We start from the raw sequence: 13,057 nt of genomic DNA on the forward strand, positions 1-13,057 counted from the left end.
AGATATGTAAATTTATGCGAATAATTTCAACGCTAACTTTGATTTCGTTTTATCGGTTCGCGGTTAAACCGATTGAAATTAATTAGTTCGGAAAATCGCCTTTATCAATTATTTAGTTAAGGATAATACTCGAATTATTCCAAGTCGGTTTGAAATACTAAAAATCAACTCGTAATTAGTACCGACTTGGAATTGCATAGTCTGTCTTGCATACAAAAGCATAAAAGTCATTTGAATGCAAATTTCGTTTCGGTTTTAACGTTGACTGAATACATAAATGGGCCGTTAAAGACATTGCGAGTTTGTTATAAAACAAAAGCGATCATTAATCTATTATTCTTGCTCTTGAAATACAATAATACACTGTTTTATTTTTTACCCGGTTTTATTCCGTGTGCATATTTCATTTTGCTATAATTATAAAATAATCTTTTAATGCCGGCGTATGAAGTCGTACACGATTCATCTCGTACATAAATAACGCATTATTAAATAGCTCTGTTTAAAACACATAATACATTTACTCGACCCAATGATTTAATTAGCCATAAAACGATACGAAATAAAACGTGAGCCGGTAGCTTTGAATTCGCCAAGGTGGTATTTATTAACCGATGGCAGCTGACGGTACGGAACAAAACATAAATTAATAAAAAGTCAGGTAACGGGTGTAAAATATATACAGAATGCAACGCGCGCAAATATTTGCATTGACTATAAATATGCATTGTGTATACCGCAAGATGAGGAAGATTGCAACATCTCAAGAGAATTTTGTTTCTTTTACTGTCAAATTTTGGCGCTACGACTAAAATGAAGATATCATTGGATCTCAGACAACATGTTGATCTCGTTCGGTGCAAAAAAATCGTAATGATCGAAACATTTCCCGTGAACTGATACATATATATTTTTATTAGCGATTGGCTATAAATAAGTTTTTAGAAAATCTTATCATGCGTTGACCATGCGATACATGCAGTACATTGCCAAAACTGAACATTTTATGGATTCAAAAAAATACAAACACCATTGAGTTATGTTTGAATTGTTAATTTTACAAAGCGTTTAACTCGGATGGGTGCAATATTATCAGTTTCTGGGTCAATCGCAGTATTATGTTTATTTTATAAGTTGAGAAACGTAACATTTCACAATGTAAATTTTGCTAAAGTTGTTTATTTTACGAGTTATAAGTAATTTTATTCTATTATTTAGATTTTCAAAAATTATCAACCAGATCCTAGTAGTAAAAAGTTCCAAAAAAATATCATTTAGAATCTAAAAGTTTCTTATAACCCCCCCACCGTACTTGGTTTTGCATAATAGACATAAATTTAAAAAATAATACATTCGATGAAAATCAAAACACAAGTGGCTGAATTGTTTTTTATACGCATATGGTCCTGTGTAAAGGTAAAATTGCAACATAAGCATAAAAAAAATCAACTAATTATATTGGGTTTTTAATTCTACGGAATCTAGAGATGATAAAAATTTTCTTGGTATCATTAGATTTCCCCTGACATCAAAACTCTATTTTTTATTTTGTAATCAAGTTGAATGAATCTTAAAAACGATCGAAAATCACCTCACGACACGATATTATTTTATTCGGTCGTGTCATGCTTACCATATTCTCTATGAGTTGTGGCCGATGGCGTCTAACCGTTTTGGCCGCTTGAAAAACATCCACTTCGCCGTGTTGGATGACCTGTTCGATGCAAGCGTTTGCCGCACAATATACGCCACACCTGCTCCTGCCGTCGCTATGGATCACAGTAAAAACATGTGTATTTATTTTTCAACTGTCCGAATGAAGCGAGAAAATAGAATTGTTCTTACTGGGAAACAACGACGACCGGTCCGTAATCGATTCGCTGTCTCCATCTCTCCACCATGTTCATAAGTTCGACTAGAGAATTCGTGGAAGTGGGTACTCTGTGGCCCATCGGCCAGCACGTCAGCTGGAACAGTTGAACGGTCCTAGGCGGAGCTTTGACACCGGCCATTAACTCGGTAAGCGATACTATCTATAAATCAGAACGCGATGAGTTTATCCAGCAACGTCAATGTGTTTATTAATAACGAGCACGCAACCTTTTTGTTGATCCGGAACAGCCATGTTTTTATGTTGGCGTAGTGATTATGAGATATGTGGTCGATGGTAAACACCGGTCCGTATTTTTTGGAATGTCTGCCCTCGGGCCAAAACGGAGGGTATTGTTGCTGTGCACAAGGAAATCGCAAATATAGTGTAAACAATGGTGTATATTGTGTTTGCATAGTATATAATATTAATTACTGTTTGCGCGCCGTGTTTTATACTCACAGAGTCTCTGGGCGGCAGGCAGAGCACCACGACGGCGGAACACTCGTAGTCGTAGACGAGCGACCAAAAGTCTCCGGGCGTGTGTTTGATGGGCCACTCGGTGACTATGTACTCTCTCGGTTTGGTGTAACCCTGTGCAATAAACAACCGAGAACAAACAAATTACAACATGTTTGACAACCAAACGGCCGTGTGTTTATACTAACGTCTACGAATACGGCGTTTATGTAGTCGGTAAACGTGTTGCCCTGGAACGAGGTCAAGTACGGTCGGAAGTTGTCGGCTGTAAAATAAAGAAACAATTGAAATCGTGTCGGTTTAACGGTTTTCCCGTGCGGGTCTTACGGGGTACGATGAGCACGTCGCGATTTTTCTCTCGGTTATCACCTCTGTGACCTCCGGCACAGTCGCCAATGGTAAACCTCGGCGTCATTTTGCAGATTTGCTGTGTGAAAATGTGAATTCAATGAAAAATCTCATACGATCAAATCTATTTCCCGTGGATCGCTTACCTGGTATTCCCTCTGGTATTCGTTGAGTTTGGTTTCGTGATCTTTCATGGACTTTTGTTTCAGCTTCTGCGACAGCTCTTTGACGGGAAACCACGAGAACCCGCACAACACGAATTCTTCGAGCGTGTCGTAGATAAATTTGTATTGATTCTGCGAAATAAAAAAAAAATATTATAAAAATTAGTTAACAATATTAGTTCTCGCGCGCCGTCCTACCAGCGTCTCGACCATGCCTTTTCTAGACTGCCTTAGTGTTTTTAGGTAACCGAACACGTCGTAACAATCTTCTTCTTCGGCGAGTTCCAGGTTAGCGTCGATGGATAAGTATACGCCCGAACGACCTCCTCCATCGCTGTTAAAAAACCCACATTATATGTATTTTAAAAGCTATTTAGCATAATTGATGCGAAATAATTATTAATTCGGTAGATTAAGTTTCAAGTATTATTGAATATTTATATGTGAGTAAACTCGGCAGGGAAAGTACTGTTCTAAAATGAATGAAATATTTAAAATGAGCTTAATGAGAAAGAAACGTTTATGCGTATCAGCAGTCCACAGTAACATCTCGATACGCGATACAAATAAAAAAGCTCTGCAATATTAGATGATTTAAAAGTTATTCATCCGCTGTCATTGCAAAATCACCGACCACTACTGTTGACAGTTGTTCGTATAAACAACTGTTGAGTACATACTTGCAATGGACCACTATGGGACTGTCGTGATGAAGTCTCGAACCTACTACGGCCCTCATTCTCCGCCTGAATTCAAGTATGGCATTGGAAAATGGACAGGTGTGACACGGCCACTCGGTGTAATGGAACTGCAGCAGCGTCCTGGTCTCTTCATTATTCTGCAAACGTAGAAAGAGTAGGTGTCATTCTGATAATAAAATGAGAAATGTTTTCCAGCAACTCACAGTTCCTTGTTTCTTCACCACTTGAATGGTTCTGATGTGGAAATTTGCTAATTCTTCTTCGTGTAAAACAGATATGTTGAGATCACCGTAGTTTTCGCTGTTCACCTTGGCAGACGGCCAATACTGTATGCACATCACCTGAGGGCAAAAAAAAAAAAAACAAATTCGCATAAGGTCCTCTCCGCCGACTAAAAATACACGACGTTTATCGTCACCGACCTTAATGAAATCGAACGTTTTCGTCAACATGACTATACAACACGCGTTTTCCTGCCAAATCATTCGCCAAAAGTCGTTGACCGTGTTCTCCGTCGGCCCTTGTGTCACTATGTACGCGTTCGGCTTCAGCAAACTCTATAAGCCACACGCAAGACAGAAAATTAATTTTTATGATAACTTTGAACTTAAAAACATCTCTTTTCTGCAAACAACTCTTAAAGACTAACTTTTATTGTATTGATAAACAGACAAAGGTTTGCAAGTTCGTTTTTATAGTTTGTACATTTCCTCTCATTGCACGCGTGTATTGTAATAATTATAAAAGTAGTTTAATTATACATACATGCGATTACTACGCATTATTTAATTCGACGACATGATATTTTTACTACAGCATATACAGAGTGTTCAGTAAGTAAAGAAACAGGTAAATTGTTACAGACAATGAGAAAAATAGAAACCTTACTTTCTCACTAAACACCCTATATACATTAAAATACAGAATAAATGATTGTATCGCTGGGAAAATAAATGACTTAGCTTGATACTAAACGTGTGTTTATTATGTTTGACAAATGGCAATTGACTTTCGGAAAATAACAAATATAAATTTAATTCTATTTTAACACTACGTCGAAATATTTCCTCGTGGTAATACAATTCAAATAATAGCAAAATTGAATACTTGAATTTCGGATTTTTATTTTATAAGCTAGTTAAGTGCGTATGTTGGCATTCACGAAATAAAGTTCAAGAAACTCTTTTAAGTTATCAGGAATGTTTAAAAAAATTACTGATTAATCAACATACATATGAAATTAAAAATACCTAAATTAATTTTCTTAAAATAATTATTATTTTAAGAGATATTCGAGCGACTAGTGTTAAAAGAATCACCCTGTAATTTAATATGTATAGTATTTAGAGCTTAAAGTGAGGTGGTTGCGTTTGACACCGTTTAAAAAGTGTTTTTTTTAGCATTTCTGCAAACAATTTTTCTCGACCGATAGTTGAACGTACTTGCACAATGTTCAGAAATATATAAAGTATCTATTCTTAAATGTAACATGAGTAATTATGATGATATGTTACTTTGTCGCTTTAAACCTCAATAGTATTAACTTAGATTAAATTTGTTAGTAAGACTTATTAAAAAACCGCCGTTTAATAAACGTTGATATTAAAAACATCTAAATTGAATAGCGTGACAGAAAAACGCATATTTTAATAAATTCTAAAAAACTCTTGCAAATCACATAATTTAGTTTTTATTTTAATTAGTTTCACAGATGTTAATTTCGAACTTTTCAACATTTATTGTTTTTTGTTTCATGAATAGTGCATTTTTAAATTTTATACAGATTTTCATAATTACAGTAGAAATGCTCATTTGCTAATATGATTTACACAATATACGAGAATAAAGTATTCTTCGGTTCCATATTGTCTCATAGGGGCAGTTAGACCGTAAGACGGCTAGTTGTGCACCGCAATAGAATGCCGTTTTACCTTAAGCCTATCCAAATCGCTATTGTTGAAACGGCAGAGGGGTCACCTGGGAGGATGACGGCTCACTGCACATCCGATAAGTAACGAGAGTAGACAATAATTAAATAACCGCATATATTAGAAATTCTTCAAAGAGTATCTCAAATTTAAGGGGTAATGGGTAAATCACTGGTGATGTGCAGTAGAATAACGGTGTATGATGGCCGAACAATTTACCGTTCAAGGCGCTTGCTACAAAAAAGATAAAAAAATTGCCTCACTGACGTACGACGATGAACTGTACACGGATGACAATTGACACCGAGGTCATCGATTTGCCGTGCTGGGTGGGTAAGGGGTGAGTAAAGACACCAGAGATTAACAGAGATCACACGATATATTCAACGATGTTTGTGACACTACTAGACCTTTGCTAAAAATCATTCTCTACCCAACGATTATTATAGTTTTATAAAAAATTAGTTAAAAGCATAATAATTCATAATTCAGGCTAAAAAAAAAATTGTTTGTTTTTAAAACTATGAATACGCCGAGCGATGAACAGTGAAAATAAATATTTATTTTGAATAACTTAGTTATTACTATTTGGAGTGTCAAAGTGAATTTAGTTTTTAAATTAATAATATTTTTAATATAGTTTTAATCTCATTTAATTGAAGTGAAAGTTTTATTATTTTAAATATACTCGTGCCACCAGCAATATAAAGAATTATGTCTAATCTTAACAAAAAAGGACCTATCAGAAGTCTGATGAAGAAGTGTAAATCCTTGAGAACTGTAAGCAGTGTACAATATTCGAACATAGAAATTGAAAAGCACAGTAGCGATCGACATTTTATTATTTTATAGATTCTGAAAAAAAGTGCATCTAGGGTTCCTGTACTGATTCGAAATTGTAGAAAAAATATTGCATCTGCCGTAAAGCGTGTTTCAAACAAAAGTACTCGAGTTTCGCAAGTTAGCACTTGCGATAACACTTTACAGAGTTCATCTCAAGAAAACGAGACGAACACAAAAAAACAAATCGTGCGTATGTATAGCTTAAAACACTTAAGATAACTCGTGAGTAATTATTTTCAGGGCCTCAAGAATTCAGTAAGCATATCAGGTGCAAAAAATGAACTAACAAACATGTCAAATCCGACGGTGGATATTATCGAACAGAATATCCAAGTGCCGAAGGATTCACACAGTAACGTAACTGAATTTATAGAACCTGAGCTGACCGAACAAAGCGCAGAAATTGGCGATAATCACGAAACATACGTAATCTCCGATTTGATAGCAAATCTTAGTGAGAAACTTAAGATAGACACTACGGAAATAATTCAACGAGAAAAAATTCTAATGAATTTGATTGAAAATGAAGACATTTTGGGTAAAATCCAAAGAGACATTCAAAAGGAATTGATGTCTGCTAAATGTAATGTCTATGAGTCGACTTCAATTAGCAGTGAAGAAGACAATATTAACAACTCTACTACGGACTGTTCAATATCGCCAAACATTATTTCTGATTCCGACAAAAGTTCTATTGTCGTAAATATCAGTAGCTTAAATGATCCCGCCCCGTGTGATGATTCACCTAGTGGCGAGAAAATGTCAAACGATAACGATCGTTCTACGGAAATCAATGTTCACTCTGAACATGGAGGCAATTCAGCTGCTGGTGATTGCCGAAAGCCACATGAGAGTGAACAAGACGTTGAAAAAAAGCCTAACCTTATTGTTTATAAACTTCCATACTGTGAACCATCAACTAGTCGTGAGGTGGTAGAACACAACGCTAGAGTCATGGCTTCCATGAGGCTGGAAGCTGGAATGGAGACGGGGGCTGCAGGTAAGCCAAATGTTAAAAAATAGAGCGCCGCTAAACACTAACCCGCTGCTCGCCTTTTATAAATCTTTAAATTCTAATGTCTTAAAAAGTAATATTACAAAACTCGAATCGATCAGTTTTAAAATACAGTTAAAATTCTACAAAGCTAAAAGGGTAATACAGTTAAAAACCTTTATAAGGTTATTTTTCTTCTGATGACACGAGTGACGATTATCGAGATGAATTCGAATATTTCGTAAGTTCACCAGAATCAGATTATGATCCAGAAGACTACTCTTGGGCAGAATATTAAAGAAAGTACGTCTGTCGTCATTTTTACACGACAAAAAAACAAGTTAGTATATAGATTTTAGTTTTGGTTATATTTTATTTCTCAGTAATATTATAATATTAATAATCATATAATCATTTTTTTTCTATTCAGTTATTATAGTTTGAACAATTATTATATTATCATGATGTAAGATAACCAATAAAAATAATTATATTTTATATATACGTGTTTGCAATGTCCAGATTCTTAAGACTAAATAATTTCTAAAATTTGTCGGTATTTTTTGAGAAAAAAAAAGTTTATTACAACGATTATATTTGCGCCAAGTTAAATTTTAGGTATTATTGCAAACAAATAACACACTTCGGATTTATACAAAGTAAAAAATAATAATATTAATTTCGTCACAGTTATGATTTTTAATTTTTTAATTCTAATTATACAGTAATAACAGTGTTAAATATTTATCATATTAAACAACTCCCAGATGTGCAAAAAAATAAATCAATTATATTTAAATACGTTAAAATATTCAAAAACTAACAGTTAAAGGTTATTGTAAACCCACAAAAAGCATTATGTGTTTTAATAAAATTTAGCTTCAAAATCAAGAAGGAGTGGATACTTCGTATCATAAAATATAAATGTACGTTTGCGGGTGTTTTTGTTATTGGAATTTTAATAGACGACTATTTTAATGTTTTAATATTGGCACAAATCACGTTCGTAATACATAGTTACAATTTTTTTTCTTTGTTGAAAATTTTGGTTCTAGGCACTTCTAGGCGCGAGATAAAAACCCTCATCGTTGCCTTCCAAACCTAATACGTTTTTTAACTATTTGTCCCATAGCGAAGTCCACTCCTTTCTTTTAATTAATATTTAATAGACACAGGAATATCGCATTTTTTCGAGAGACAATCAGCTAAAGAAATCAAAATAAAAAAGTTAATTTTGCGCTCAAGATATAATTTTTGATCTTGGAAGATATCAATTAATTTCAAGTATTTCGTTTTTTAAGTAAGTCAGTACGTTTAAATTAAATTATTTATCTGGGTCTACAAACACCACGTGTTGTTAGTTTTTGAAAATATGTTTTATAAATTCGTTATACATTTTTAACGGAACGAATTTGGGTTTTTTGGAAAAAATCAGAAAGGTTAATTATAAGTTTATCGTTTATAAAATTCTATACAGAACGTGCCAAAAGTTACCTCACTAATATTTACACCTGTTACAAAACTAATAAAATGATTTATTTTTCACAATTTATTTCCATGATTAATCAATGTATGAATAATTGTTGGCTTTCAATTATAACAAGCTCCGAGTGAATTTTGATTTTAGTTTTATTGTTTATCAAGTATACATATATTTTTGATTTGATAAAATAATAATTAAGTTCCAACGATAAACTCTATCAAATTCAGCTTTAAAAAACGAAAATTACTTGGATAACAACATCTACTTACATTGATAAGGTCATATAATTTATTTAAGGTAGTATCATACAAATTAAATTCAATTTTATTTTAATAGCAATAATAAATAATATATTATACGTGTTAATTATAAGCTAATATATATTAATAATCTAAATAGTAGACTGATGTTACAAAATATCTAATCAATGTGAAAACAAGAACAATTTAGAACGAAGAAGAATCTACGACACGTACGAATGTTAGTAAAAAGCGCTTCATGCGTTCTCTCCTATGGTGATAGGTGTGTTTTTTTGTCGGATAATTTTTTTTGTCTTATTTGACTTCCCTTTTATTTGCAGATGCGGTTTTTCGCCCGTTCGGGTTTTTGCCCGCATTTAACTTAATTATTTTTATAAAAAATATAAATAAAGTTAACCTAAACAACTTAAAAACCTTGTCTTGTTTTTTTATAAGTATCTTAAATATTTATGTCTAAATTTTAATAATTATTACAGATTGGACATAAAATATTGTAATCTTCTACTGGTATTATTTATGATTAAAATAAATAATTAATATCGAGATTTGATTCGAAGAATTGTATTTAAGGATAATTTTGGAAATTGTAATAAAATTTCCATGTAATTCAACTCTATACTATGGTATATAAAACTAATTTTATTAACTAGTAAAAGACAAGAAGCTTTTCATGAAATTTATAGAATTATTATTTGAATGAACGGTGGTACTCGCGAGGGTTAGTTAACGTTCGTCGTTTTATTTTGTCTTAAGTCATACTCTGTCGAGGGAAAGGATTAAGGTGAGTGGCCTGTATGAATGAATGTAGAATGAACTTTTAAAACATAGAACAACTAAATGTATTATACATGAATCATAAAATCTTATATTCACCAATATGGATAGGGAGTTCTTAATACTAATGTCACAACGTCGCAGATATAAACAAATAATAAATAATATACAAAAAGTCCACTATATTTTTGTAGAAACATAAAGAAGAAATAGTTTTATGATTAGAGACCGGATTTTTATTCATTGATTGATTTTGTTGAGTTATTTCAAACACACCATCAGCTAGTACAAATTATAATATTGGGGAGAATTAGGAGATAATTAGTTTAAAAACAGCCCAAAACAAAAAAATACATAAAATTTACATACATACATGGGTCAAAAAAAAAAAAAAAATTATAAATCCGGTCTCCATTTCCTTTATCTGCGTGTAAAAATGTAATAACTAAAATAGTTTTTCGGTCGATTTTTGAAATTTGAACTGAAAATTCATTTTAATAATAATATGTATTCTTTTACTAATAAAAGTGTGTTCTAATAATTACACCAAAAACGTTTTCAAATAATTTAAAAAGTTATGTTCATATACTATTCATCAAGGATAATAAATATCTGAAAACTTTAAAATATAACCTAAGATAAAAGGATGCCACCTAAAAATAACTATTAAAAAATGTCGCAGAATTAAATAAAAATTGTTCAATCGGCAAAAATAATTTTTTTACTCAAACTCATAATTTTAGTTTTGGGAGAGCGTTATCAACAAAAAGTTGTAATTGCAAAATATTCACTCAGACATACATAGAAAATAAAGTAAAGAGCATATAGATTATACATTTTCAACATCGATGGCTCCAACTGAATACGATTTGTGAAAAAAAAAATAGTTCTAGAGACGTAAATAAATAAAAAAAATATACATTTTTTTTTAATAAACTGATAATTACAACGTGTCAAGTGTTAGACAACGCATAATCAGCACTAATATTATGCTAAAGTACAAATGTCGAATTGAAAAAAAAAATTAATAACACAAAAAGAACTTGATTAATTAAATAATGAAATAGTGAGACAATACTCTCGGCTATGAAATACTCTATCGACCAAAAAGATGTCCAATGACAAGGTCACTAATACTAAATAATTTTGTGGAGTTGAAAGACTCAGTGTAATAACTTGTTATTTTCGCTTATTTTTTAATTCGCGTTTTTATATTTTCTGATGTACATATCCACCAGATAAGCTAATATCATATAAATATAAAAAGTTTCGTAGTAAAATTGTTTTCTTATATTTTAAATTGTTTCAAACTATAAAGATAATCGGTTATTGTGCTGGACCATACAACTGCAGTAAGGTTTTTTATTGTACTGGTACTTTAAATAAAAAAAACAAATATTTTTTTTATTTAATGTAAAAATATGTTCGTAATTTTTTTTGAAAAAAAAAATACGGTTAAAACGTTCTACTTCAACAATTTTTCTCATCTTTATTACAATTGAAATTTATTCGCATAGAATTATTGCAGTGAAAATATCATTGACCGGTCGATATGGACTCTCAACGGTCGAGTGGGATTTGAATAGGATTAATGGGTAGGTTCATTACTTGTTTGTGTGTAAACAAGGTCTAAAAAGGTTAATATTATTATTTAGTAAACCATAATACGTATCCTGTATTTACTGTAGTACTAGAGTATATACAGGGCGATTTACAAAATATCTTCGAAAATATTAGTTTTAATCGATATTTTATTTTTTTAACAAAATGGATACTTGTTCAGCTGCTTTACATGGAAAATTATTTTTTGTTATCATAACTTATACCATATACTTTAGCATCAACTCTCGATGTTCAAAAAACAATCCCATTTTTTTTTATATCATCAAATTTATTCCATTAAAAAAAAAATGTGTTTATTCAAAATTCATTTTTATATTATTAGATTTTCAATGGGTTACAGCTGTTGAAAGTTTGTGGTAAATCGGGAAAAAAATCCTGCTTGATTTTAAAAAAACGTCAACATTATCATAACGTATACAGATAAATGCTTCCGGTTCTTAGAAACACGATAATCTGTACACCCTTTCGTGTCATGAACCGGTAGCATTTAGCAATTTATGATATGATAATTTTGCCGTCTTTCAAAATTAATTATGTTCTTTTTCTGATTTAACGTAAATTTTAAACAGCACGAACAATGTTCACATTGATTTTTTAAACGAAATTACTTATATTTGTTATAGGACCATCTCTGATGAGGTGCAAAGGAAACACACGCCCTTTTTGTAATATATTCTTTATAACACTATGAGTCTCTTTAAAGTGAAACTAAAAATTGATGTTAATTTTGGAAATTTAATTGCCCAGACTATTGCTCTGATTTAAATTTATTTCCATGAATTCCGCAATAGATAATTATTTCAATTATGTAGAATATTACGTTTATATTTAAATGTAATACGGTCGGTTAATTAAAATGATTGAGTATAGTGACTAGACGTTATATGCCATTGTAAGGCCTAATGAGAATTATAATTATTAATTGGCAGGTACTCTAAGGGATCTCTATCGTCATCACTTTTGCTAACATTATAATTTAAACTAATTGAAAAGGTACAACGCATTTGTAGATTCTGCAGCGTGTCCGAGTTTTAGTTCTAATTTAAGATGTTTGCCAGGTGACAACAATTTATAAACCGCCAAATACGTATAAGTGACGTATGCGGTCAGTAAATCATAATTTCTAACTCATTACACGGTAATTTGATATGGTTTCGTGTTTACAATTAAATGAATCGGATAAACAAAGGAAAACGATAATAAAATTAAAGTATAGTTCAAATAAATATTTCTACAGTAGAGATATCAATTTATTACCAATATTGTTACCTAACACAATTTCCTAAGTGTTAACGATTTTTAGCAAGGCAATAACATAAAATACAATTACCTTAAAACATATTTGTTTTAATAAAATCGATATCCTAAGTAGTACGTTTTCTCCTTTTATATAAATTATAGAGGTTCACAAATAACATTGAAATAATAAATAATTTTAGAAAATTTACATTTCACAATAAATAGTAAATAAATAAACTAATTAAAAATTGTAAGGAAAATCATTTAAAATTTTTTAAACAATTCAATGAGTACATAGGTTTCTTAGGGCTGTATCAAAGGATATCTGTTAGTGTATGTTACATAACTAC

The 13,057-nt window shown here is 31.5% G+C and overlaps 2 protein-coding genes across 2 annotated transcripts in view; one reads left to right on the forward strand and one right to left on the reverse strand.

The window, feature by feature from the left end:
- Nucleotides 1-13,057, reverse strand: part of LOC126903600 (receptor-type tyrosine-protein phosphatase kappa) — a 77,505-nt gene that overhangs the window by 2,854 nt on the left and 61,594 nt on the right. The window contains exons 5-15 of the mRNA XM_050681885.1: nt 3,986-4,120; nt 3,767-3,904; nt 3,543-3,700; nt 3,061-3,196; nt 2,845-2,994; nt 2,678-2,777; nt 2,539-2,615; nt 2,333-2,464; nt 2,101-2,229; nt 1,846-2,033; nt 1,634-1,769 (exon numbers count right to left, since the gene is read on the reverse strand). Coding sequence (XP_050537842.1) covers nt 1,634-1,769; nt 1,846-2,033; nt 2,101-2,229; nt 2,333-2,464; nt 2,539-2,615; nt 2,678-2,777; nt 2,845-2,994; nt 3,061-3,196; nt 3,543-3,700; nt 3,767-3,904; nt 3,986-4,120 — 1,479 coding nt within the window. The remainder of the gene's footprint in view (nt 1-1,633; nt 1,770-1,845; nt 2,034-2,100; nt 2,230-2,332; nt 2,465-2,538; nt 2,616-2,677; nt 2,778-2,844; nt 2,995-3,060; nt 3,197-3,542; nt 3,701-3,766; nt 3,905-3,985; nt 4,121-13,057) is intronic.
- LOC126903603 (uncharacterized) lies at nt 6,071-7,655 on the forward strand. Its single transcript, XM_050681887.1, has 2 exons — nt 6,071-6,271; nt 6,344-7,655. Exon 2 carries the CDS (start codon nt 6,626-6,628, stop codon nt 7,355-7,357), a length of 732 nt encoding a protein of 243 aa, XP_050537844.1. The 5' UTR covers nt 6,071-6,271; nt 6,344-6,625; the 3' UTR covers nt 7,358-7,655.

The sequence above is a fragment of the Daktulosphaira vitifoliae genome, unplaced genomic scaffold (genome assembly GCF_025091365.1).
Source record: "Daktulosphaira vitifoliae isolate Bord-2020 unplaced genomic scaffold, ASM2509136v1 Scaffold_4, whole genome shotgun sequence".
In the NCBI taxonomy this organism is placed as follows: Eukaryota; Metazoa; Arthropoda; class Insecta; order Hemiptera; family Phylloxeridae; genus Daktulosphaira; species Daktulosphaira vitifoliae.